At 43.5% G+C, this 25898-nt stretch overlaps 1 protein-coding gene across 1 annotated transcript; it reads right to left on the reverse strand.

Annotated features, from left to right (window-relative positions):
* Window positions 1–1199: 1199 nt before the first annotated feature.
* Window positions 1200–25603, reverse strand: CEP85 (centrosomal protein 85kDa). The gene is made up of 13 exons (XM_005875157.2): window positions 25530–25603; window positions 22161–22313; window positions 18058–18752; window positions 16910–17043; window positions 16369–16486; window positions 14566–14751; window positions 10158–10310; window positions 9802–9950; window positions 8610–8721; window positions 7665–7715; window positions 4597–4704; window positions 3249–3474; window positions 1200–2889 (listed from the first exon to the last, which is right to left on the reverse strand). The coding sequence occupies exons 1-13, from the start codon at window positions 25582–25584 to the stop codon at window positions 2729–2731; spliced, it is 2301 nt and encodes a 766-aa protein (XP_005875219.1). The 5' UTR covers window positions 25585–25603; the 3' UTR covers window positions 1200–2728.
* Window positions 25604–25898: the final 295 nt, after the last annotated feature.

The following is a 25898-nucleotide window of genomic DNA, read 5'->3' on the forward strand; positions in this document are numbered from 1 at the left end:
CCCCTCCCCCCCCAGGGCTGGGCGCTCCGGGACCCCCGTCCCACGCTGGACCGTGGGCTTTGGCCTTTCTCTCCTCAGGGCGCAGTGTGAGGCTGGGGAGAGCCCCACGGCTGGAAAGGCCGCCTCCACAGCCTCGCCTGGCTGTGCCGCACCCTCTGGGCTTTGCACTTTGAGGGCTGTTTTCAAACCTCAAGTTCCCACGCGAGGAATCCTGGCTCCAAGGGGCCCTTTCACAAGGTCCGCCAGGGGACACCAAATACGGCCAACCCGTCAGGAGAGGAGGCGCACCAAAGCTTTGCCCAAAGTTCCTCTCCACGCATGGCATGCAGGTTTAGACAGGAAGGGTGGCGGCAGGAGACAGGGCCACGCCCTCAAGGAGCCAGATGGAGGCCAAGAGGCTGCTAGTTCTGGAAAGAAGTTAGTGTCAGGGCTCCTTGTTAAAGACCCACAGCTGCCCGAGCTCCGTTTGTCTCAGTGGATAGAGCCTCAGCCTGTGGACGGAAGGGTCCCCGGTTTGATTCCAGTCAAGGGCACATGCCTGGGTTGCAGGCTCCATCATCAGTAGGGGGCCTGCAGGAGGCAGGCAATCCATGATTCTCACCATTGATGTTTCTCTCCCTCTCCCTTCCTCTCTGAAATCAAATACAAATATTAAAAAAAAAAAAAAAGATCCACAGCTGATTTTGAGGTAACCCAGCTCAACCCCCAACTCCAGCTGCAGATGGCACTCTGAAACCACTCCTACGCTCAGGAAAAACTCAGGGAGCTCAAAGGGAGCGGATTCCAGGAACCAACCCAACTTTGGAGACTGCTATCTGCCTGGGCTTGGGCATGTTACCCCTGAGCAGTCCCCCAGGAAGGCAATCCTAGCTCCCGAAGCAAACAGCACCCTGCCTTGCTCTGGGGAAGCCACTTCCTCATGGTGGCAGTTGACTTCCTCTCTCAGAGGATTACTCTTTCCAGTGGCAAATCTGCTCTATGATTCACGGCAGCTTTGCCCAATAGAGTTGTGTGGGAAGAGATCTAATTTTTCCCGTAGAACAAGAGAGAAGTAGAGATACAGACACGAGGCTGGACCTGCTAACGGTTCCTCCTTGCTGTCTGGGGAACTTGGCTAACCTCCCAGGCTTTGGCTTCAACAAGCCAAAATAAGGGGTGGAGTAGGGGACTGTGGTGATGGAAGGCAATGAAAAACTGAGGAGTCTGTAAATTTTTATTTTGTAATCAAAATAGGCAATACAAACCAGTTGACATAACAACAATTCATATAAATAACTGCTTATAAACTTTATGAGGAAAATACCTCGTGAGCATGGTGGCTGGGCTTCCAACACAGGGTGGAGACCAACCAGGCGGTTCTGCTTTCAGGAGAGGAGGCAGGAGCCCAGAGGCTAAGGGGATGGCTGGGTGAGGCTGCTCTGAATGGAAGGGATAAGTCACTCCATAAATAAAACACAACTTGTAAAAACACTTAAGGAGTCTCATTCAGATCCAGGAGTGAGGTCTAGGATATTGCCCTGACAGCACAAAGCTTAGCAAGAATCTCATGTTTGCTGTTTGAGACTCCTATAAACTGTTCAGTGTTCCCCATACCTACACATGACCTCCACTTGGCTGGGCTCCAGCTCTTGAGGGGGCCTGGGGCCAGCTGGGCAATCAGATACAAACAACTGTGAGATGCTCCTTAAACGAGGAGGCAAGAGAAAACAGAAAGCAGAGAGTTCCAAGGCCCCAGAGAAACAAACAAAAAACCCAGAAAACACTGAAAACTATACCTTAAAGCTAACCTGTATTGGGTACTCCGAACTCTCAAGGAGCCGAGCAGGAAAGGGAACCCCCTCAACAAAAGAGGCACAAATTAGGGCTGGGCATTGGCCCCAGCCCCAGGGTGAGGGGATGAGCAGCTTGACAGTTGACCTGTGGTATTTTGGGGGAAATCCTGCCTAAACCCAGAACCACAGGGAAGAGTTTGCACTCAAAATCCAAGAAGGGGGCTACCTGGGTGGCCTGAAAACCAAGAAGGAGCCAAGGCCACAGGGCAGCTGGAGAGGGGGTCGCCTATAAAATGGCACAGATGGAGGAGCTCGGGCTATAATCCCTAGGCCTCCAATTACAGTGGGTACTATGCTAACGAATAGATCACCCTGAGGTGTCTGTGAGAACAAGAGCCCTGAGAAAGCAGCAGTGGAACTGGGCCTAAGCAAGCGCAGAAAGCCAGCTCAGCTCCCAGGAAGGCTGGTGCTGGGGCCTGAGAATTCTTAAATGGCCATTGTTACTGGTACTCAGCCTTTCCAGGCCCCTCTAATGAACTCTGGGCAACAACAGGACCAAGGTATGGAGTGGGAATGAATGTGGATCCACCCCAAAGGATGGAGAAGGGAAGTGAGCAGCCTGTTTGTCTTTGACATCAGCCTGGGGCTGGGAATAGTCTGTAAAGACTTACCAGGTGACCTGCAAAAGTTAATTAGTAACTCCCCCTCACAGTATGAATCAAGATGACAGGACAAATGCAATCCAACAAGGCAAAGCCAATGTGTGACAGGGCAGGAACAGTTCCCTAGTCAGCCCCTGGCCCCAGATCAGGCTCTTACCTCCCTTCTACACCTTCTCTCTGGGAATAGCAGCAAACAGGAGGCAAGAGATTGTCAGGGCAGGACCTGCTGAACTGGGCTACCAGCACACCAGATCCTTCCTTGGGGAATACAACCTGTCCCATGCCCAGCATTCCTCATTGCGTGATACAGTTTTCTCCCATGTCCTGGGCATATCTATCTGACATGGTGGTCCTTAAATCCTCGATGTCATGGCGCAGCTGTTGAACCTCTTCTAGTTTCCTCCTGATTACATCCGGCTTCTGTAAATCTAGTGGAGTCCCTGGGTGCTGTGCAGCTGGAGGGGAGAGCATTTTGAGAGAATGTTAGTTAAGGGAAGCTTTCAGGTGAAGGGAGTAAGGCCCATGGTCTTGAGACACAGCACTTTAAAAAAAGCAGCTGGGGATAGTGGGTTGAAAATTTGCTGCCTAAGGGCCACTTTTTGCTTGTCTTGTGCCCAGGGACCCCCCCCAAAGATGCCTATTTCCAAAACAGATTTTCTGAACATCTCCTTTACAAAACACAAACTCTCAGAGGGCAGTGACCAAGCCTCCATAGCCCTGTTGCCACATTACCATAAAGATGGGAAAAGGGATGAGGATGAGAGAATGAAAGCCATTCCCCTCTCCTGGGTCCCAGACTGGTCTGAGGACTCACAGTGAATGCCCAGGAGCAAGGAGAGATTGGGGTCATGGCCCTGGGCCCTCTGGGTCACAATGCTACAGACAGCTTGCAGATCTTGAAGACAACTGGCTAACTCCTGGTGCAGCTCAAATGCCAGCTGGGCCGTGTCTGGTGAAGATGGGCACCCTGGTTGAGCTTGGCGCAGGTGTTCCTGGAGCGTCAGATTCTTTTCAATCAGGTCCTGGTTCTGTGCTGAAAGCTGAGTGGATAGATGGACAATATTAACCCAGGTCCAGAGAAAGGCAGTGTATCTGTACCTGTGTGTGGATATATATGTGTGTGCAGGGTATGAGTCAGGTGATATTCCTCCTCCCCATCCCTACTTACAGACTTAGCATTCCCACTCCCCTCTCGATTCCAGGCCTACTTCCTCCTGTAGGCAGGGCAGGCCCACAGGACTCCCCAGCAGACTCTGAGTCATCAGCCTCCAGGTTTCTGTTCAGGAACCAGAGAAGATACTCCCGCCCCTCGGAACTTTATCTGAAGCCAGTCCCTCAGCCAACACTGTTAGCCAGGCTATTAGAGAAGGCTTAATGTGAACTGTGAAATCTGAGGAGACACTGGTTTCAATCTCTCCCTGCCACCCTGACAAAAGTGGCCACCAGCCAGTCTGATCAGAGGGTGTCAGAGGAATAAAAGAAGTAATAAAGACATGACAGCTAGTGGACACTGGGTGGGGAGCTGGAGAAGCTGGGGACCTGGAGAACACAGTGCTGGAATTTATCCTTCCTTTTCGGACCTTCACTTCAGTGGAGCTGGGCTCACTACACAGACCAGTTACTCACGTATTACCTGTGTCTCTTTCCTCCTTTCACCCTGAACAGCTTAACCCACTCTGCTTCCCTCCCTATCTCTGTTCTAAAGACACTGAACAGTTCCCCCTCCAATCCCAGCCCTTCACCCACAGTGAGCCATGTGACAATCCTTGCAATGGCAGACTCCTTAGGTCTTGGCCATTGATCTTGGTTGTCCCCCATGAGCTGTTTACTCCATGAGGACCACCAAACCCTCTGTGGAGGGTTTAAGTCTTCTTGAACCTTCCCTTCCCAACTCCACAAATCTGTGGCTATAGGAAGACAAAGGGAGAGTGACTTTCCACATACAAAAAGCATTCCTGGGTAATTATGGCCACTCTAAGACAGGCTTAGGACCTTTAAAATAACGGATGATGCAATGTCCCTTTTTATTCCTCTGCCAAAAAAACCAAAAAAATAAACAAAAAACAGCAATAAAAAAACCCTCAGCAGGCACCTTTTAAACATGGGAGCTCATGTGGGAGTAGGGATGGGAAGGGTACACAGGACTAGCTGATGCTGCTCACCTCTTTCACAGCTGTGCGAAGTTGCTGCAAGGCTGTCTCCCTCTGCTGGGCCTCCTCTTTCAGGGCTTGGCTTGTTCCTTCTTCTTGAGCCACTTGCTGCTCTAGGCTCTAAATTCCATGGCAAGGAGTGATGGGAGAACACACCAGGGGTAACAGGTCTGGTTCAGACCATATCACCTCTGGCCTGGACTATAGAGTAGAGCCCTACCCTGCCCACACACGGCTGCTAAGAGATTATTTTAGAATAGCCCTGATTGAAACCCTCCTATAGCCAGTGACCATGTACAAAATAAGAGGCTAGTTCCTCAGCAGGGTATTCCAGGCCAGTCTAGCCCTTACCGACTTTTACAGCCGTATGTCTTTTTACCCTCCACACAACCTCCACTTTAGCCACACCTACAGAATAACTGGCTGGCCTTCATCCCTCAAGGCTCCAGCTTCAATATTGTTACTCATTCCTCTTCCCCTTCACCCAGACTTCTCTTCTGTTCTGCCTGTCACCCAGGAAACCTCCTCCAAGGCCACCCAAGCTTTCCTCAATCTGCAAATCAGATTCAATTAATCATAACCTCACCTTGCTACTCATACCGCCCTCAGAGATCATGAGTGCCTTTGTTGGTTGTACACATGATGCCTCCCTCCACTAGACCATTACTTTCTTTTTTAAAAATATTTTTTTATTGATTTCAAAGAGAGGGAGAGGGAGAGAGAGATAAAAACGTCAAAGAGAGAAAATCATTGATTGGCTGCCACCTGCACATCCCCACACCAAGGATTGAGCTCGCCACCTGGGCATGTACCTTGATGAGGAATCTAACTGTGACCTTCTTGTTCACAGGTCTGAGCCACGCCTGTCAGGCAAACAATCACTTTCTTGAGAGCAGGGAACATCCATTAGGTTGAATTCAATGTTTGCTGATGACTTACTGTGACATGCACTAAGGCTACTAAAAAGAATGCCAGTCTTTAAGGAGCTCACAGTCCAAGCCCCTCACAATATTGTTTTAAATGCTTTTACACAGATGAGAAGGGGTAGGAGAACACTCCCACAGGCACCAAATCTAGATAGTAATGTATGTGTGTGGTGTGTGCATGCAGGGGTAGCCAGAGGGAGGGAAGTATTTATATTTATTATCTTCTGCCTCTTATTCTATTCATTCCAATTTCCCCCCGATTTTGTAACTGATTTGAACAAATACAATATTGTAAAAATCTGAATTTTCCCATTTGTATTAATAAAAATATGTAACTTCCCAGGAGAATATCTTTTTTATTTTTATTTTATTTTATTTTATTCTTTTTCATCACCATGAAATACCCAATGTAACTATCCTAAACCCACATAATTCCAGCAAATTCATCTAATAATTTGCCTGAGAAGTCTCATCACGGCTAAATGTACCATTTAACATGTTAAGCTTTTGCAACCTTTGTGGAACATAGGGTTCCAGAAAACATAGACATTAAAACTCTACTAAAAACCCAAGATTTTAACTATATTTGGTTTGACTACATTGTAATAGGACTTGAAATATGAATTAGGTGAACTAAATAGGCATCGCTTGACCCACATAATGGCAACGGCGGGATTGCAGCTTTTGTTGCTCCTCAGAGTAAGTGTGTTTTATCCATTTTAGTGTGAAACCTCTTTTAGAGTCCAAAGAGAACCTGAGTGAACCTGCTTTACCTAGGATTTCTTAGAGAACCCAATTAAGGACATGCCCACTCTGACCCAAGATAGAAACCAAGAGTTCTCTTTGATTTTTCCTTATTCTTCAATCCGCTATATTCTGACAGTCACTGATTCCTCTCAATTTTACCTCCTAAAATTCACAGAAATGCCAGGTTCCTTCATCATCTCTCACTAGGATTTTCACAACAGTTCACTGGCCTCCAGCTTTACCTCTCTCCCAAGAGCAATCTTTTTCCATAAAAAGCCTGAATTGCTAACTTAACCACACCACACTCCAATTAAATGCTTTAGAAGATTCCCATCACTTACCTAAAGAATAAAAGCTGCCTGGCCAGTGTGGTTCAGTGGTTGAGCATCGACCCATGAACCAAGATATCCCCAGTAGGGGGCATGCAGGAGGTAGCTAATCCATGTTTTTCTCTCTATCCCTCTCCTTTCCTCTCTAAAATCAATATATTGCCCTAGCTGGTTGGCTCAGTGAGTAGAGTGTCGGCCTGCGAACTGAAGGGTCCCAGGTTCAATTCTGGCCAAGGGCACATGCCTGGGTTGCGGGCTCGATTCCCAGTAGGGAGCATGCAGGAGGCAGCTGATCAATGATTCTCTCATCACTGATGTTTCTCTCTCTTTCCCTCTCCCTTCCTCTCTCTGAAATCAATAAAAATGTATTTCAAAAAAAAAGGAGCTTGGCCAGTGTGGCTCAGTGGTTGAGCATCGGACCCATGAACCAAGAATCACAGTTCAATTCTGGTCAGGGCACATGCCTGGGTTGCAGGTTCCATCACCAGTAGGGGGCGTGCAGGAGGCAGCTGATCAATGATTCTCTCATCACTGATGTTTCTCTCTCTTTCCCTCTCCCTTCCTCTCTCTGAAATCAATAAAAACATATATTTATTTTTTTAAAAAGCTAACTTAATTGGAGACAAATTCTTCCCATTCCCCAGTTCTCCATTCACCATCTTCAACAGTATCACACTGCTTGCAGCTCCATGTGCAAAACCCTGCTGTTTCATGCCTCCATGTTCCTACCTGTGCTGTTCCTTCTATCTGGAGCTCTAATACCATCCCTTCCAGCTCTACCTCTCTGCCTGACTTATTCTTCCTCCTCCCTCAAGGGTCATGACCTCCAGAAACCCTTGATCTCCTCCTCCTCAACCAACTCTTCTATGCTCCCCTAGGGTAACATGAACATGGCACTCACCGTATTGTGCTGAAACCCTTTCCCAACAAGATTGTAGGCTAAAAGCACTGAATGGATCTCATTCTTGTTGTATTCCTAACACTGAACAAATTGGATGGTAGAGAACGGAACAGTGTTGGATGAATTCTAGAGATTCCATTAAGTAATGCCCACCATATCCCAAGGACTCCAGCTCACCTGTACTTGTGAGTGTAACTGACCCATCTTCTGCTGTTGCTTTCCCACAATCTGAAAGGCAAAGTTACCAAGGAAGGCTATAAGCACACGTTGGTGTTGAGGTAGGAGGCAAGAGGGCAAGAGGCTACACTAGGACCTGTGGTCTGGCTATTAGCTCTACTGGCTACAGTCAGCCAGTCAATAGTGAGATCAGGGTGAAGACAAGTTAACTCTACCTACAGAAATACAACCCAGATTTCTTATCCGATAGGCTAACCAACTTCACACTCATGTGCTCCAGTCACACACACACAAATGAGTGTGGACTTATTACTGGGGGTGAGAGACAACCTCACCCTGATGACGGTGGGCCAGTGGAATTAACTTTATATATAGCCAGCATACATTCTTGTTCTTTGGTCAAGGACATGACTAAAAATTCAGTTGAACAAAACCTGTCTTATCCAGGGCTGTAATGGTTGTTACTTATAGCCTTCTCACACTGAATGTTGAAGGAGAGGACCTGAATAGGCCCAGTTTCCTGTTCTTTGAGACCTCAGGTATTCTCTGAACTATTTCTGGGTCTTCTTTTTTGCTGATTTGTGATCAGTCTCACCAACAGGCCCTGGACTGCTCCTTCTCTGCTGAATTAGGGCCACATCAGTGGTCAGATCTCTGTCCAGTGCCAGAGATTCTGTAGAGGGCCGGAGCAATGAACGAAGTGCACCATTTTGGAGCATCCAGTCTGAATGTTCAGAGGCATGTCCTCCCCTCACTTTCTTACCTGTCATAAGGATGAATACCTAAATGCAAACTTATTATGCAGGAGTGACTTCTCGGAAAAGAGGGAAAGGCTCTGGGTAATATAGATGGCCCAGGGCCAGAAATTCATGATGCCTTCCCAATACACAAATTTCTCTTTCCTCTTAGCCTACCACCTGTTACAGCCTGGATACCCTCGATCACCTTTCGGAGAGAATCACATTCCTTCTGCCAGACCTCCATTTCCACCTTTGGACATTCTTCCTGTTGGGCTGGACCTTCTCCACTGGCCTCCATACACTGCTTATCTTGCAGGCTGAAAGACAGTGGCCTCTTCAAGAAGTCTGAAGTCAGAGGGATGTGGCTCTGACTCCTGATCTGCTTGTATGTTTGGGACAAAACACTTAGGCCCTTCTGAGCCACAGCTGAGGATAACATTAGGTCTGTTGTAATGGAAGGTGTGCCACATTGAAACTACTTAGTCTTATATGAGTTCCCTTTAATAGAAGCCAATATCTATCTATACAATGGCCACCTGCCCAAGGCTTTTATTCTTTGATATCTAAAAATAAACATTCATCACATGTAATTAGATTATAAAAGTCATACATGTATACTGTAGAACTTTGGAAAACACAAAAAAATCTCCTTTTTTCTTGGTATACATAGTTTGGGGCAGAATCAACTTTGTCCCCTAACTTCACTTCTGACTCCAAACAATGGTCTCCCCTAATGGATCCCCACAGTCACTTTCATCATGGCCCATCTGCTAAGATAAACAACAGGGTCACTGTGGTATATTAGGATGAAAAATCCAATCCATCCCATTAGAAACTGGATTTGATCCAAGAAGCTGTTGAAACACAGCCATCACATTTTCAGAAATTGCTATTAATATGGATGAGGCTCCCAAGACTCCCTGAGAGTACATTATGATATTTTGTTTTGTTCTCAGAACCTGTTGTGGCAATCAAGAGCAATCCCTAGTGTAGAGAAGAAACAGATTCTGCTGGTAGTCTTTAGCTTACAAGGTTCAAAATGTGGATAACCCCCCAGTTCTCAGCACCAGGATCTACTTTTGCAAATATACAGACAACTTATTTCCCAGTTTATAAAGTGCTTTCATTCATTCAACACAAATATTCAAGGATTATTATCCAGTATTATTATGGCAGGCACTGAGCTTGACCCTTCTAAAGGATAAAATGACAAGTTCCCACTGTACCATTATATCCCCCATACTCCATCTCAAAGACATAGGTCTTTTTTCTATTATTCACACTCCAAACAAAACGAAGCTTAGAGAAGTAGAGATTAGAGCAGTCACACAAGTAGCATGGGGTAGCTAGGACCAGAACCTAGCCCTCCACTTCCTCAACTTCACAGGGATATTTACCTATGTCCAGTGGAGAATTCTGCTTCTGTCTGTCTCAGACTTTCCAGTTGAACCTCCTTTCTGCAGGCTGCCTGGGTCTCCTCCAGCAAATTCTCCAACTCAGTCACTCTCTCCTGCAGCTCTGTGATCTTCAACTCAGAATCCTTAAGCTGAGAGACAGGATTCCATGCTTAGGTTAACAAACTAAAAAAGACTGTCTGGGTCTTGTAAAATTTACAGTCCAGCTGTGTCTTGATATGACTGGGGATTTTCCTTTCAGGAAACCACGGGGTAACTGCATACAGCAGAGGCGGAGAAAGTCCCCCTGGTTTGGCTACGTCCTGCTTGCCCCAGGTACGCCCAGACATTGCTGCTACCTGCTGGCTCTGCTTCTGATGGTCTTCCAGGGTGGGCAGGTCAGCCAGGTAGCGCTCCAAGGTTTCAATACGCTGCTGCTTCTCCCGGTTCTGCTCGGATTCCTTCTGGCATTTCTTTTTCAAATTATTGATATGTTTATCACGACCCTTGACCTAGGGAAAGACATGTCTAGAATCTATCTCCATCAATTCCTCCAGGAACCTGAACATCAACTTTTTTTTTTTAACTGACCATTGTCTCTGTTCTTAGAGCTGTAAATATATTTCTACTACAATGAAGGCAGGAAGTGGTTCAAATTTTACCATTTGAGATTAGGGCATAAAGTGCAGAGTTAACACACCTGAACTTTCCAATCAAGGACAAGGAAGAAGAGCTCCCTGGGCTGTTTTCAAAAACTGCCTAAGTACTTCTGCATAATAAATAATCTGTCTGGCCCTAGCCGCTGTCCCATACATTCCGGTTTGATTCCTGGTCAGGGCACAAATCGCCAGTAGGGGGCATGCAGGAGGCAGCAATTAATGTTTCTCACACAGATGTTTCTCCCTCTCCCTTCCTCTCTAAATAAATCAATAAAAATAAACAAACCAACAAAAAAAGTCAACAGAGGAGGAGACAAAGTATATAAGAAATTTCAATATATTTTCAGAAGATGAAAGTGGATGGAGGGATAAATGACTTGGAGCAGAGGAGTTATAATCTGCAGTGGGAGTTAACATTTAGAAAACAATGTGCCCTTCACAACTCCCAATAATCTCTGTACTGAAGGCACCAGGTACTCCTGGGGCAGGTTATCAGCCATAGATCTGAAAAATAGGGGGATTTACTGCAAGTCTATATACAGGTTAGCTGGATACCATCCTCACCCTAGGTTTCCCCAACAGGAGAATGGAGATTTAATCTCTGGAGAAATCAAATGAGAGATTCCAGACTCAGGAATATCAGTCACAGCAGGCAGAGAGTGAAGTGGTGGGTTGAAAATAAGTACAAGTAAAAATCAATGTACAGAACGGTGGGACTCTAAACCTCATCTTGTTCTCAGTGTCAAGAACCTAACAACTAAAAGCATTCTTGCTCCCAGCTGTTCCATGGAACAGGCTGAAGATTCTTTTCTAGAGAGAGGTAAGACATTCAGATACTTATATTTGAGGGTTCCCAAGAGAGATGACAGTTTAAGTCTGGACATACTATAGACAAGTCTACCAGGCAACTACCATGAACCCAGAGCTTCCATCCAGCTTTTAAATACTTCCTTTTATTCAAGGATCACCAAGACTCTAACTTGAAAGTCACCAAACAAAATAAAAAGCCCTGAAGGAAACAAGAAACACTGTAAGTAGGTGCAGATATCCCAAAAGGTATAATCAATATAATCAAAGAAATAAGCTAACTGCATCCATGAAATAAAAACAGCATAAGCCCTAGCTGGTTTGGATAGAGCATTGGCCTACGGACTGCAGGGTCCCAGGTTCGACTCAGTCAAGGGCACATGCCTGGGTTGTGGGCTCGATCCCCAGCGGAGGGCATGCAGGAGGCAGCCGGCCGATCAATGATTCTCTCTCATCACTGATGTTTCTATCTCTCTCTCCCTCTCTGTTCCTCTCTGAAATCAATAAAAAAAAATATTTTTAAGTAAATAAATACAGCAAAAGAACAAAAAAAGAATACTATTCATATAAGTAGAGGTATATTTCAGGAGAAAGAGAAGAGTTGAGGATGAATACCTTTATGGAGTAGACTAGGCATAGAACTACTAACTTTTATTACAAACTTACTGGTATTTGATTATTTACCTTAGATACATGTATTATTTAGATTAAAAGTTTCTTTTCAATATATATATTTTTTTATTTCAGAAAGCTAAGGAGAGGGAGAGAGAGATAGAAACATTAATGATGAGAGACTCATTGATCGACTGCCTCCTGCATGACCCCCACTGGGGATCGAGCCCACAACCCGGGCATGTGCCCTGACCAGGAATTGAACCGTGACCTCCTGGTTCATAGGTCGACGCTCAACCACTGAGCCACGCTGGCCAGGCTAAGTTTCTTTCATAACAAGCCTCTCAAAGTCCTTGTTGTACCAGAGGCACCAATATCACCTGGGAACTTGCTAAAATGTAGGCTCTCAGGCCTCCTCCCCTTCCAGAACTACTGAAGCTGGATCTGCATTTTTAAACAAGATCTCCAAGTAATTTTTTTAAAATATATTTTTATTGATTTCAGAGAGAGGAAGGGAGAATGAGAGATAGAAACATCAATGATGAGAATCATTGACCGGCTGCCTCCTTCACGCCCCCTACTGGGAATCAAGCCCACAACCTGGGTACATGCCCTTGACCGGAATCGAACCTGGGACCCTTCAGTCCCCAGGCCAGTGCTCTATCCACTAAGCCAAACTGGCTAGGGCCAAGTAATTCTTTTTTACTTTTCCTACCCCTAACCGAAACTAAGTTTAACCTTACTCTTAACCCTAACCATATACCTAAGCTCAACTTAAACCTAACCCTAACACTAAATCATACCTAACCCTCTTAATAACCCTAATACTAAACCCTAACCCAAAAACTATCTAACTTCTTCCACTAAGTGAAACCCTAACCTTATACCTAAACTCATCCCTAACCCTAAAACTCAACCCTATCCCTAACTCTAACCCCAACCCCACCCACTATTGCTAACCTCAACACTAACCCTAAAACTAACACAAAAGCTAACCTGATGTTTAACCTCAACACGAACCCAAACTCTACACTAACCTTAACCCTGACCCTATCCTAACAGTAACTCCATACCTAAACTTCACCCTAACCGTAACACTAATGCTAACAATATACCTAATCTTAAACTTAATCCTAACCTAACCCCAACACTCTATAAAATCCTCTTCATAACTCTAACCCTAACCAAAATCCTAATCCAAACCTATACCTATCCTCAACACTAATCCTAACACTAATCCTAGACCTAACTCAACTCTCTATCACTAACTTTAACCAGAAACATAACTCTTTACTATCTTCAACCCTAATCCTGTCCCTAAACCAACCTCAACCCTAATACTATATCTAACCCTAACCCTGTACTAAACTCAACCCTAATTCTAACTCAAAACCTAATGCTATACCTAACCTCAATCCTAACCCTATACTAACTTTCACACCTAACTTTAATCCCATAACAATATTATACTTAACCCTCTCTATAACCCTAATATAATCCTAACCCATACCTGTATCTTAACCTTATCCTTAATCTAATTCTAATACTAACCCTACCAATATACTTAACCTCAATCCTAAACTTAATCCTCACACTAACCTTACACCTAAACTCAAACTGAAATCCAACCTTAACATTAACCCTATCTCTGTACTAAACTTCAACCCTACACCGAACCTTTACCCTAAATCTTACCCTAATCCTAGCAGTAACTTAACCCTATACCTAACCTCAGCCATAACCCTAAACCTAGCCCAAGCTAACCCTAAACCTAAACTATACTTAACTTTAACCTAACTTAACCCTAAAACTAACCATATACGTGGGTCAACTCTAAACCTACTCTGACTCTTAAGCACATTAAAGTTTAAAGTTTAAGCACTGCTCTAGTTGATTTTGATGTAGATGGTCCAGAACTAAACATTACTAAACTGCCCCCATCCCTAGAACATCTGCATTAGAGAAAGCTGTGAATAGAACCAAAAGATTTTAAATCAGCCCTGGCTGTGTTTCTCAGTGGTTAGAGCGCAGGCCCATACACCGGAGGTCGTGGGTTCAATTCCTGGTCAAGGGCAAGTACCTGGGTTGGCTCCCCGGCCTGTGTGGGAGGCAACAAATCAATGTGTTTCTCTCACATCGATGTTTCTCTCTCCCCGCTTCCCTTCCACTCTCTCTCTTAAAAAAAAAAAAAAAAAAACAGAGGAAAAAAAAGATTTTAAATCAGCTCTTTCTATGACAACCAAGCTCACTCAAAGACAATTCTAAGAGCAATGGCAAAAATGTAAAAACTCCCAAGCTGGCTGCACACATGGAATTCTTCTCCTTTTTAGGTAGAGTGAAGAGAAACCAGGCTGAATGGTGCAAATTTACCATAGGTATTTAAACATCATGCAATGGTATCATCTGGTATGACTGCTCAGGCCGGTTTTCCACCTACGTCACCTGGTGTCCCATCACAACCTGGGGCAGTGAGGGCTTATACTGTGGTAGTTTTGTGGAGATGAAACAGAAAGAAGGAGCTCCATTTCTAGCAGACCAATCCTGCATGAGAAGTCAATGCAGGGTCTGACCCAATTGGCTGGCTTCCCCTGGTTCCAAGAATGGGGCCAGAAACAGCTTAGAGTTTGGCAGGAGAAGGCTGACTGTCAACTCCTTTGTGAATTAGAGAGCTATCAGCTCCTTAGCTCACCCTATCTTCTTGTTTCTTCCCCTCCTCTGAATGCTTCTGCAACGCCACTCTGAGAGACTCTCTGATGAGTTGGACTTCAACTTCTGAAGCAGAAAGTTTCCTTTCAAGCTCGATCTTTTCCTTGTTCAAGGCTTCTGTCTTCTGCGCAAACTGCGCACGTAAGAAAGTGTTCTCTCGCTGCAATTCCTGCAGAAAGATTCTCAATATACCTATTCCTTACTCTTACAGTCCCATGTAATTTACTTATCCCAGCAGACTTCATGGCCAAATATTATCTTTCTCTGAAAATTTCAAGCAGTGCTTCTCAGAATGTCATCCTAGGACTAACAGCATCAGTATCACCTGGGAATTTGTTAGAAATGCAAATTCTTGAGCCCAATTCCAAGACCCACTGAATCAGGAACTCTGGGGTTGGGTCTTAACAATCTATGTTTTAAAAAGCCCTCCAGATCCCCGGCTGGAGTGGCTCGGTTGGGTGTCATCCCGTGCACCAAAAGGTTGCCAGTTAGATTACTGGTCAGGACACACACCCGAGTGGTGGGCTCGATCCCTGGGAGGGGGTATGCAGGAGGCAGCCGATCTATATGTCGCTCTCACACAGTTTCTCCCTCTCTCTTTCTAAAGATCAATTTAAAAAATCTTTTTAGAAAAGCACCCCAGGTGATTCTGATGCACACTCACATTTCAGAACCACTGCTGTAAAGCAATACCTGAGGAGTTTTAGTATCATAGAAGGAACACAGGACAAGATACTAGAAGACCTGGACTCAAGGCCAGGCCAATTGACTCAAGGGCTCAAGGCCAATTTTTTCATCAGTAAATTAGAGAACTGAACTAGATTTTATCTAACAACTAGAGGCTGGTGCATGAATTCGTGCACAGGTGGGGTCCCTAGGCCTGGCCAGCGATCAGGGCCGATTGGGGCCAGGCTGATCAGGGCCTGCTAGCCGGGGGGAGGGGCCACGGGAGGTTGGCCGCTGGCGCCCAAGGAAGGAACCGGCCCTCAGCCCCCCTGGGAAATGGGCTGTGTCCACAACCACTTACCCCCAGTTCCCCGTCCCAGCCCAGGGCCTGAAGGCCCCAGCAGGGTCAGGAGAGGAGGCCATGGTCACCAGGCCGGGTGTGGGAAGAATGGACTCCACCCCACCACCGCGCGGTTCCCTGCCCGCCCCCCCCCTTCCCTCTCATAGCGACTGGTCAACCAGTCGTCCCAGTCATTCGGGCATAATGGTCGCTATATAGATTTGATTCTATAAGATGGAAGAGTCTAACAAGCCCACTAGGTGGCAAAACCAGTACTATAATCTGTCTATATCCATCACTCAAAAGCCCAAAATGCAGAAACTCTTAGCCAACAAAGCTGGCTTTTTCTAGAGTCATTGACCTCAGTGAGAATATGGCTTCCTTCAGTTGTTCCTAGACATGGAAGATAAAAATTAAAATGGCTCTAAATACACCGTTACATCTGCCTCTCCTTCCATTGGCCAGGGCTGGTAGATTAAGACCTCAGAACATCATCCAACTCTAGGACCTTACAATGTACCTTGCTCTGCCTTCCTTTTCTCCCAAGTATATACTGACACCAAAGCATCTGGACTTCCACCTGCTTCTATCCTCAAGCCTTTTCTGCCCCCACATGGGCAGGACAAGAGATGCTTTAAATTAGGATGTTTACTCTTTGAGGGAAGGGACACCTTAGATCACTTGGTTTCTTTTCTATTTCCTGGATACCTAACAGTGCCAAGCATAGCTAAGATACTAAATTATGACAAGCAGAATGCCAACCCAACTGCCAATGCTTACCTGCAGCCTCAGCAAGCAGACATCCCCAAAGGGGGCAGGGCGGCCCAAAAGGGCACTGTGGACTTGTAGTTCACTCTCTCGCACTTTCTGCTCCAGCTGAGAGATGTGTTTCCTCTGTCTGCAAAAGCCAGAAGAATAGGGTCCAGGATTCTAACACTAACCAACTTGCAAATATAAGCCCCCACTTTCCTTAGATGGGTACATCGATGCTATATAAGCAAGGACCTTGGATTCTGGGCAGTACTATTTTGCTGGAGGAGAACAAATGAGAAAGCTGACTGAGGGGAAATGAAGAAAGATCAGCTACAAAGAACCCGCTGCCTGCTTTAGGCACTCCCAAAGCCCCTGCAGATACACAATTAGTCTATCACATTAGTCAGCTAGAGGACTAGGCTGCTTATCAACCTAGCTCTACCATGAGGCAAGGAGTGAACATAAACAGAGGGGAATGTAGTGCCCTTGAGGAGAATTCATTAAGTGTCCTCGGTGGGGGCTGAGAGAACAGAAGCTGGTCTATGGTAGGTACCCTATGCTCTCTTACTTGTCAATGAGGAGTTCCTTTTCCTTTAGAAGGTGTTCATTACTGTTCAAGATGCTGACCAACTGTGCTGGTTCTAACATGGGCAGTGAAGGAGCAAATGCAGCAGGATGGTGGCAGGTGGCTCCATTCTGAAGCTGAAAGACAAGCAGGACCAAAGGGGCTTGATCTTGACCCACAGGCACCTGAAAACACCTGAGCAATATCCTGGGTCTGTAGTCAAGGCTCATTTTGGCTCAGACTAAGAAGGCCCAGTGTTTATGAAATAATTTTAGCTCTGATGCATGACTGGAAAGAACCTGCCAGGGAGACTTCTGCCAACTGGACACAGCTCAGAAAGGCTCTAGTTTCTAAGAAAAGGTCAGTTATCTTTTATTATCTGGCAACAGAAGCAAACCAAGAGCTAAGATGTCCTCAACAACTAGAAAAAAATAGTATATTCAGCTTCTTTCCTTCCCACTCTTAAGTAGCACACGGACTTTTTTAAAAACACAAAAATGGTATAGTGGAAAAAGCATAGGGGTTCAAAGACAATTTTTAAACCCTAGCTCTGTCACTTAACCAGCTTTGTGATCCTGGGCAAATTACTTAGTCTAAGAACCTAGTAAATTTCTACATATACCTCATCAAAATGCTATAAGGATTAATTAAGATTCTGTATGTAGCCCTAACCGGTTTGGCTCAGTGGATAGAGTGTCAGCCTGCGGACTCAAGGGTCCCAGGTTCGATTCCAGTCAAGGGCATGTACTTTGGTTGTGGGCACATATCCACTAGGGAGTGTGCAGGAGGCAGCTGATCGATGTTTCTCTCTCATCGATGTTTCTAACTCTCTATCCCTTTCCTTTCCTCTTTGTAAAAAATCAATAAAATATATATATATTTTAAAAAGATTCTGTATGTAAAAGTACCTAGCCTAGTGACTTTTTTGGGTCTTCTCTTGTAACCCTCTACTTTGGAGAACCTATCTGGTGTTTCATTAGACCACCAACATATTCAATGGCATCCACAAGCCTTCATTTCTTACCTATAAACATTTTCCCTCTTTCTTACAAATGTTTTCTTTAGAGTCAAAACTTAGAAGACTCAAGCTATACAAGTTCAAAGATCTGTACCGAACCCCAAAATCCAAGGAAAGAAGCACCTCCACCTACCTGCATTTGTTCCATCTGTAAACGAATCAACTCCAGATGCTGCCGACAAGTGCTGAGTTCACAAGACCGCTCTCGAGGATGCCAAGGGTCAGAATTTGGCTGCCACACCTGAGAGGATAGAGGCTTGGAGAGCCCAGGAGCAGGCTGGAGTCCCAAAGGGAGCAACCCACTGCTGCTAGGATGTAGTCCATTCCGCTCGCATACCACACCACTGTCTGGGGTCTTCTTGGTCTCAGGCAACCCTTTGTATAACTCCTTGTTTGGGTCGGTTCTTAGGTTGTGGAAGTGGACCCTGTAGCGAGGATCTGAATAAAGTGTCTCCATCACTGCTGACTGATTAAGGGTAGACTCCATACTGGGAATATCAAACTTCCTCATCTCTTCTTCTCTTTCATGGCCCACGGCTGGAAACCAAGACCGCTCAATTCCATTTTCTCCAGCAGTACCACAATGATACATGAAATCTCTAGATAAGCCTGGAGAATGTTTCATTCCACCAAGGTCTCCATTTCTTGTCATCCCCACACTTTCAGCTAATCCTGACAAAGGGATTTTGGAGGAAGAGGGTCTGGCAGGTGTAGAATTTGGCTTGGCAGGAGAGGTCCCTAAAGTAGAAGGCATCACATGGGCTGTTGGAATGGTCACGTGGCTTTTGATGGGCTGGAAAGATGGACTGCTACTTGAGCTGCAAAAATCTGTGGAGAGAATAGTCTTCCATAAGTCAAAATCAAAGCAGCAAGGTTTGTGGAGTTGAGCTGCTATGTCTGATGTTCTCTGCCTATCCTGAGACCAAGGAGAGAGGCATTATCATCACAAATATCAGGCAAAAAAACACGATAGCCTAACTGGGAGATGTGTGTTCTAGGTTCTCAAATGCTATTCACAAGGTAAACCAACAAAAGGCAACACTGGCTTCACTTTCAATTTATACTCTATCCCAGAGGTCCTCAAACTTTTTAAACAGGGGGCCAGTTCACTGTCCCTCAGACCGTTGGAGGGCCGGACTATAGTTTAAAAAAAAACTATGAACAAATTCCTATGCACACTGCACATATCTTATTTTGAAGTAAAAAAACAAATGTTTTCAGCTGGCCGCATGTGGCCCGCGGGCTGTAGTTTGAGGACCCCTGCTCTATCCCTTGTATTTTAATAGAAAATCTTGCCAGTCAACAAAGCTGAAAACTGAACTTAAAAAAAAAAAAAAATCAACCCTAGCTGGTTTGGCTCAGGGGATAGAGCATTGGCCTTAGGACTGAAGGGTCCCGGGTTCGATTCCCGGCACATGCCTGGGTTGTGGGCTCAATCCCCGGTAGGGGGCGTGCAGGAGGCAGCTGATCAATGATTCTCTCTCATCATTGATGTTTCTATCTCTCTCTCCCTCTCCCTTCCTCTCTGAAATCAATAAAAACATATTAAAAAAAGAAAAGAAAAAGAAACTTAAAAAAACAATCACTTACTTAAGGGAAATGGATTAGGTCCTACTCTTCTGGGAGCTGGGAACCTCTAAGCTATAATCCAATCTAATAAAAATATCTTTTCCAAGATCTGCAAGAATCCTCTGTGACCTCCAAAAGCTCCCCAGTGAAGGTGAGGAATGAGTCTAAATCATCTGAAGAATAAGGCAAACTGGATAGTGCCGCTCTATATCCAAGGCAGGGAATACAGCATCTGAATCAAGATTCTGTTCTCTCTCCCACACACCAGAAGCGACTGCCTGGATATGTGAAGTTATTCTTAGTAACTCTCAGGTTTCATTCTTGCACAGTGAGCATTCTCAAGTGGGTACACACTGAAATGCTCTAACTTGTATTTTGCCTTTCACTTATCCCTTTGTTTGTATCCAACTGTGATTTTTTCCCTTTTCCCTCAGACTGGACTTATGTTTCTTTTAGCTCCTTCCTAGTCTTGGAAGACAATTCTTATTAGCCCTGCCATAGAAGGTTCATATTTCCAACTTTTAAGTGCTACTCTGAAGAAGACTACAAGGTCACAGTACTAACATGCCAGGGTAGTGGCTACAAGAAAACAAGTAAGAAAACATACCTGTTACCTTACTCAGGCAGAAAACTGAGTAAGGGGAAAGGAATATAAATGTCTTCCCTTTTCAATTATGCCCAGTACTCTTTCTAAACCAAGCGCATCTACCATGATAAGAGTGGACTACCAATCTGTTTCTTTTTTTCTTTCCATCAACCAACACAGAACACACTCAGCTACCAAGGACAGATACTATAACCTTTCCTAGAATTATATGAGTACAGATGAGCAACCATCTTCTCATATGAGTTTGTAAGCAGCTCTTTAAAAACACAGGCAAGCCAAATTACCCCTTATAATGTATGCAGAATATCTAATCTCCTATACTCAGATGATCTTAGGGATATATAAAAGGCCATACTAAAAACAAGCAAACAAAACAAAAAAACAAGTAATTTCTAATAATATGCTTTAGTCTCTCAGGACCAAGAGAGAAGGACATTTCAGTCAAAGGATGTTTTTGATGTCCCACAACTTTAAATATAGAACTAGTCAACAGGTAGACTGGTGATGATGAAGACTTCTAAGATCAGCCTGGCCGGTGTGGCTCAGGTTTGAGCTTCGGCTCATGAACCAGGAGATCACTGGTTCGATCCCAGTCAGGGCACAAGCCCAGGTTGTGGGCTCAATCCCCACTAGGGGAAGTGCAGAAGGCAGCCAATCAATGTTTCTCATCAATGTTTCTCTCTCTCTCCCTCTCCGTTCTTCTCTAAAAAAACAAATAAAAACATTAAAAAAAAAATGTAGGTTGTGAAACATTTCAACAGTGAATAATATTGTTTAAATTATTTAAAAAAAAAAAAAAAAGGACTTCCAAGACTAGGAAGCTCTCTACTTAAAATCCTCCATAACACCCAACCAGTGTGGTTCAGTGGTTGAGCCCTGATCTATGAGGTCATGGTTCGATTCCTGGTCAGGGCACATGCCTGGATTGCAGGCTTGATTCTTGGTGGGAGGCGTGCAGGAGGCAGCCGATCAATGATTCTCTTTTATCATTGGTGTTTCTATCTCTCTCCCCCTTCTTCTCTAAAATAAAAAAATAAATATATTTTTTAAAATCCCCCCAAACAGCACAATAGTATCCACTCTCACCAACAGTTCCTGCTCCAAAAATATAATTTTGGAACAGAAGAGAGGGACTGCTACGAAGGGCTGCTAATATGTTGAAGTTAGTTAACACCTCTTTCCATTCTCCATTCACAGCACCACTCTCTCTCTCAAGACTCACCAAATTCAGTTTTGAGCCCATAACACCCAAAGTAGTAATGCCAAAGCCCAAAAGGTACTAACTGACCCAGGAGAATATAGTTTTTCTAATTTCCTGGTGAGTGTGGTCCACCTACGGATGACAGAAGTGAAGTCTGTCAGCATTTGTCACTTGTCTATTAGGTTGGTTTATTTATATTAAGGAAACTGCCTGATTCTTACAAAATACTAAAAAGTAAGTTGGACCTGAAGTATGGTTTGCGGTTCAGAACACTTCGAAACAAAATGGCAGCACTTATTTTCAAAAGGGTCACTACCTTGCACAAGCTTCAAAGTCTTTCAAAATTTAGTATATGGGATATGTTGTTTTTATTTAGAGAAGTCTGGCTTTTACCTGAACCTCTCCCCGAAAACTATTAGCCATTTTTTTTAACCACCTTGAAAGCCCTCTCCCATGCATTGACCAAATGGAAATAATAAAGCTTTTTGCAGCAAAAACAAAACCCAAACTAACAAACAACAAAAACACAGGTGGGCCAGGGCCAGATCATAAGAGAACTGAGGCCTCTGAATTTTATCCTGTAAATAATGGAAACAAGTGAGGATTGCAGAAAAAGGAAACTATGAAATCAGGCTTTTAGAAAGATTAATCTGGCAGTAGAGGAAAGACTAGACGTTGTTTGTGATAGGACAAACAGTAGAAATTGAGAGGAAGGGACCAGCTGTGGGAAACATGGAATAAGAAGTATCAGGCAGACTTAGTGGACTGACTTATGAATATTCTGGAAATGACAATACACCTGGAATACAACCTGAAGTGACAACACATATTGGTAATCAAATTATTAATCCAAACTTACCCTCTGTCATGTCTGAGCATGATGTGCCAATGGCTGTGTCCCCACTGTCAGTAACACTGGAACAGCGGCTGAAGCGGCTCCGAAAGGCCTCCGAGATAACTGGAGTCTGCCATTCACAACCCAGAGAACTGCTTTTCTTAATCACAATGGAACCTGAAACAAGTAGCATTTCTACCTTTAGAGTGAACCAGCTGATGCAACCCCACAAGACTCTTTTTAAAAAATCACTTAAACTTGTGAGAAATAGCAGCATCCCACCCCCTTCTCTCGCCTGTGCCCATTTCAGCAACTGAGTTTGTTAATTTTAAATGGAAATAGCATGAGAGGTGAGAATGTTCAAAGACAGAACCAAGACCTACCAAGAATCCAGGAGTACTGAGACAGAAAACGATAATATTTGATAGTAGCTACCATTTCTGAAATCTAGAAGCCACAGCACTTTATAAACATGATCTCATCTACCTATTTACTGAAAAGTATTATCATATTAACACCCCTATTTTACAGAGGCTAGAACTGAGATTGGAACCTAGGTTGTTCTAATCCCAATACCTACATTCTTCCTTCTTACAAGGTTTATCAACAGGTGCTGTTAGCCTTCTGGGCAAGACAATTCTTCAATGTAAAAAAGATGATTTAGCATTCCTGGTCCCCATCCACTTAGCCCACCCCATCCTACCATCATTGTGCAACCTGAAACTACCCTGTATGTTTCCAAATGCTCCCTATGGTAATAGGAAAACCACTGTTTGACTGAACCACAGTGCCCTCATGAGTAGGGTGAATCCAGATCAAGGTGAGTCTTAAAAGTCAACCTGAAGAGCTTTTGAGAGCAATGCAAAAACAAACAAACAAACAAACACCCAAAACCAACCAACCAAAGTTTCTGAGTGGGTAAGATATAAGATTGATGAAATTTATTTGACTTTACTAAGATTTAAATTCAAATTATTTATTTAAAAAAATTTTATTTATTGATTTGAGAGAGAAACAGATTTGTTGTCCCACTTAGTTATGCATTCATTTGTTGATTCTTGTATGTGCCTTGGCCAAGAATGGAACCGCAACCTTGGCATATTAGGACAATGCTCTAACCAACTGACTACCCGGCCAGGGCTCAAATTATTATTTTTTAAACCACCATAATTTTTCTAAATTCTAACTGATGATCCATGTAAAAAAAACAAACAGAAAAAAGCAAAAACAACAACAACAACAAAAACAAAAAAAGGTAATGGCAGTTATTTCATTTTTTTTTACTTAATTCATTGAAGTACCAGAGTTTAAGATGAAATCAGAAAATACGGTTCTACAGATTCTCTGATCTAGTGTGAAGCCAATAATATTTGAACACAATCATCTTATTCCCTTCTTCCAAGCCACCTAATTCCTTCTACTTTTGCTCCTTTTTGAGCTACCATTACTTCTGCATTCTACTGAAGGAACCCTAATTTTACCTAAAGACTCCTTTTATCCTTTGGGTCACAGTGAACTGTCTGATTTGAAAGAATCTATATACATGCAGTAATCTGTAATAATCTTTTTTTTAAATGAAAGTCTTTCATTAATATTTATTTTTTTAGAGAGAGGAAGGGAGAGAGAGAGAAACATGGATGTGAGAAACATTAATTGGTTGCTTCCCGTACATGTCCCAACTGAGGATCAAACCCACAACTGAGACATGTGCACTGATCTAGAATCGAACCCGCCACCTTTTGGTGTACTGGATGACGCTCCAACCACAATGGTCAGGGCATGTAATAATCTTTAATAAAAGACATAACCAACAATCAGATCTTCTGATCAGCGTAAGATTAGCCAGTGTTAACTATACTAAATTAGTGTAATTCTAGCCAGAAGCAAAGAAATTTGACCTCTTGGTGAGTCTATATAGTGTTACCTCTCTAGTCAGTGTAGTTTACCAGGCTTTTGAAATAGTAAAAATTGATTGAGGACCTGTATTACCATGTTCCTGGCCTCCTACTAGAAACCACTCTCTGTTATTACTATTACTAATCTTCCATTCTTCACCACTAACCACTTTTTTCATGCACCCACTCCATATCAATTCTAAAGACATATTTGCTAAAATAAAAGTATGTTTGGTGTATAGAGGCTTATGCTTATTTCAAAATTCAAGTTTGAAAGCTGAAATTTTCTTGTGTCATATCACGTACTATCAGTAGCATCCTTATCAAACTTTAACCATTATTAATGAAATGAAAAACTATTGAAGACAAAACCATAAAAAGAAGTTGAGCTTTCTTAGGAATTGCTACATTCCAGAAACTTGCATTATACACACAATTGTTATAAGAAACTAGAGGCCCAATGCACGAAATTTTGTGCAAGAGTAGGCCTTCCTTCCCCTGGCACCGGCTTCCCTCTGGCACCCGGGACCCGGGCTTCCTATGGCTGCTGGCAGGCACCCAGGACCAGGCCTTTGCTCCGCCCTGGCTTGGTCCGGAATGACATCCGGTTTAATTAGCATATTACCCTTTTATTATTATAGATTGTACAATCCAGTCTAAGACAGTGCACGGCACATAAGGATGTTCAAATAGTTGCTGAATGAATCTTAAATTGATTCAGCAAATGCTTTTCAAAGTCCTTACTATATGCAAGGCAGCATGCCTAGGCAAACAGAACAACTATCTACCAAATGTCTGCTTTGAGGCACTGTGGGATTTTAAAATAAAATAAAATAAAACATACCCTTAATTGAAGGAAATGTATCCTTTTCTTCATAAATACCACAGAATTCAAAAAGTTATTTTTGGAATGCTACCTCCTAATTAAATGTACCATATTTACTTAATGTGTATTGTGTGTATATATTTATATAGCTTTAATATATATACTTAATACATCCTTTTAGTATATCTGAGTTTTCAAAATCTTGTCAATCCATTCTAGAGACAAATTCCTGAGTCTCCTGTGACAATACAACTGAGACTGCTGGCATTCAAGAAGAATTCCAATCTCTGTGGGCTAGCAGATGACTGACCCACTCACAAAACTACAAAGACAACATAGAGCACAGTAATTTATGCTGTGTTTTTCTGATTTCAAATAGCACTATGTTCCAAAGTCGTTCTGTTCCAATCCTTTATGTGTCCTCCTGTCTCAATCAATCACGTGGTCTTGTTGTAAGCGCTGTACGACCAGACATAAATAGTCTTGGAGAGACCTCTTTTTCCTTTCAATATAGCCCCATGTTATTGAACTCAATAACAAAACCAACAATTAAGTATTAATACCAGCATTTCAGCAAATATTTGCTTGTTCAGTTTGTCCTTTAAAGAAAATTTCTGTTATAAAATAACAGAGCAAAGGTCAGAATTTACCCAGAAAACTTTGACTACTCACCTGGTGAAGTGGGATGAGAGTTTCTCTCACTTGGATATTTTTCCTGCATGGCCATCAACACAGTTATTTGAACCAACTCTAGAATGAAGGAATAACCGGTCAGATCTCTCCACTATCTTTTAATTTCCCATAACTCATTCCCATTCAACTAAAACAATCAAAATCATACAGAGGATGCAAGTATTCTTCCACATGTTTACTCTTAAGGATACTTTTTAAGGCAAACCAATTCACAATACTCCACCCCACTTTTCTTCCTAAAGCAAGGAGAAAAAAACCTAGACCCAGAGACTCCCAACACTGATCTTATATGGTCTTAGAACCCCTTCAATTGTTGCAAAAATTAAAAATAATATTACTTTTAATTAA

Source organism: Myotis brandtii, unplaced genomic scaffold, assembly GCF_000412655.1.
Source record: "Myotis brandtii unplaced genomic scaffold, ASM41265v1 scaffold456, whole genome shotgun sequence".
NCBI classification, from domain to species: domain Eukaryota; kingdom Metazoa; phylum Chordata; class Mammalia; order Chiroptera; family Vespertilionidae; genus Myotis; species Myotis brandtii.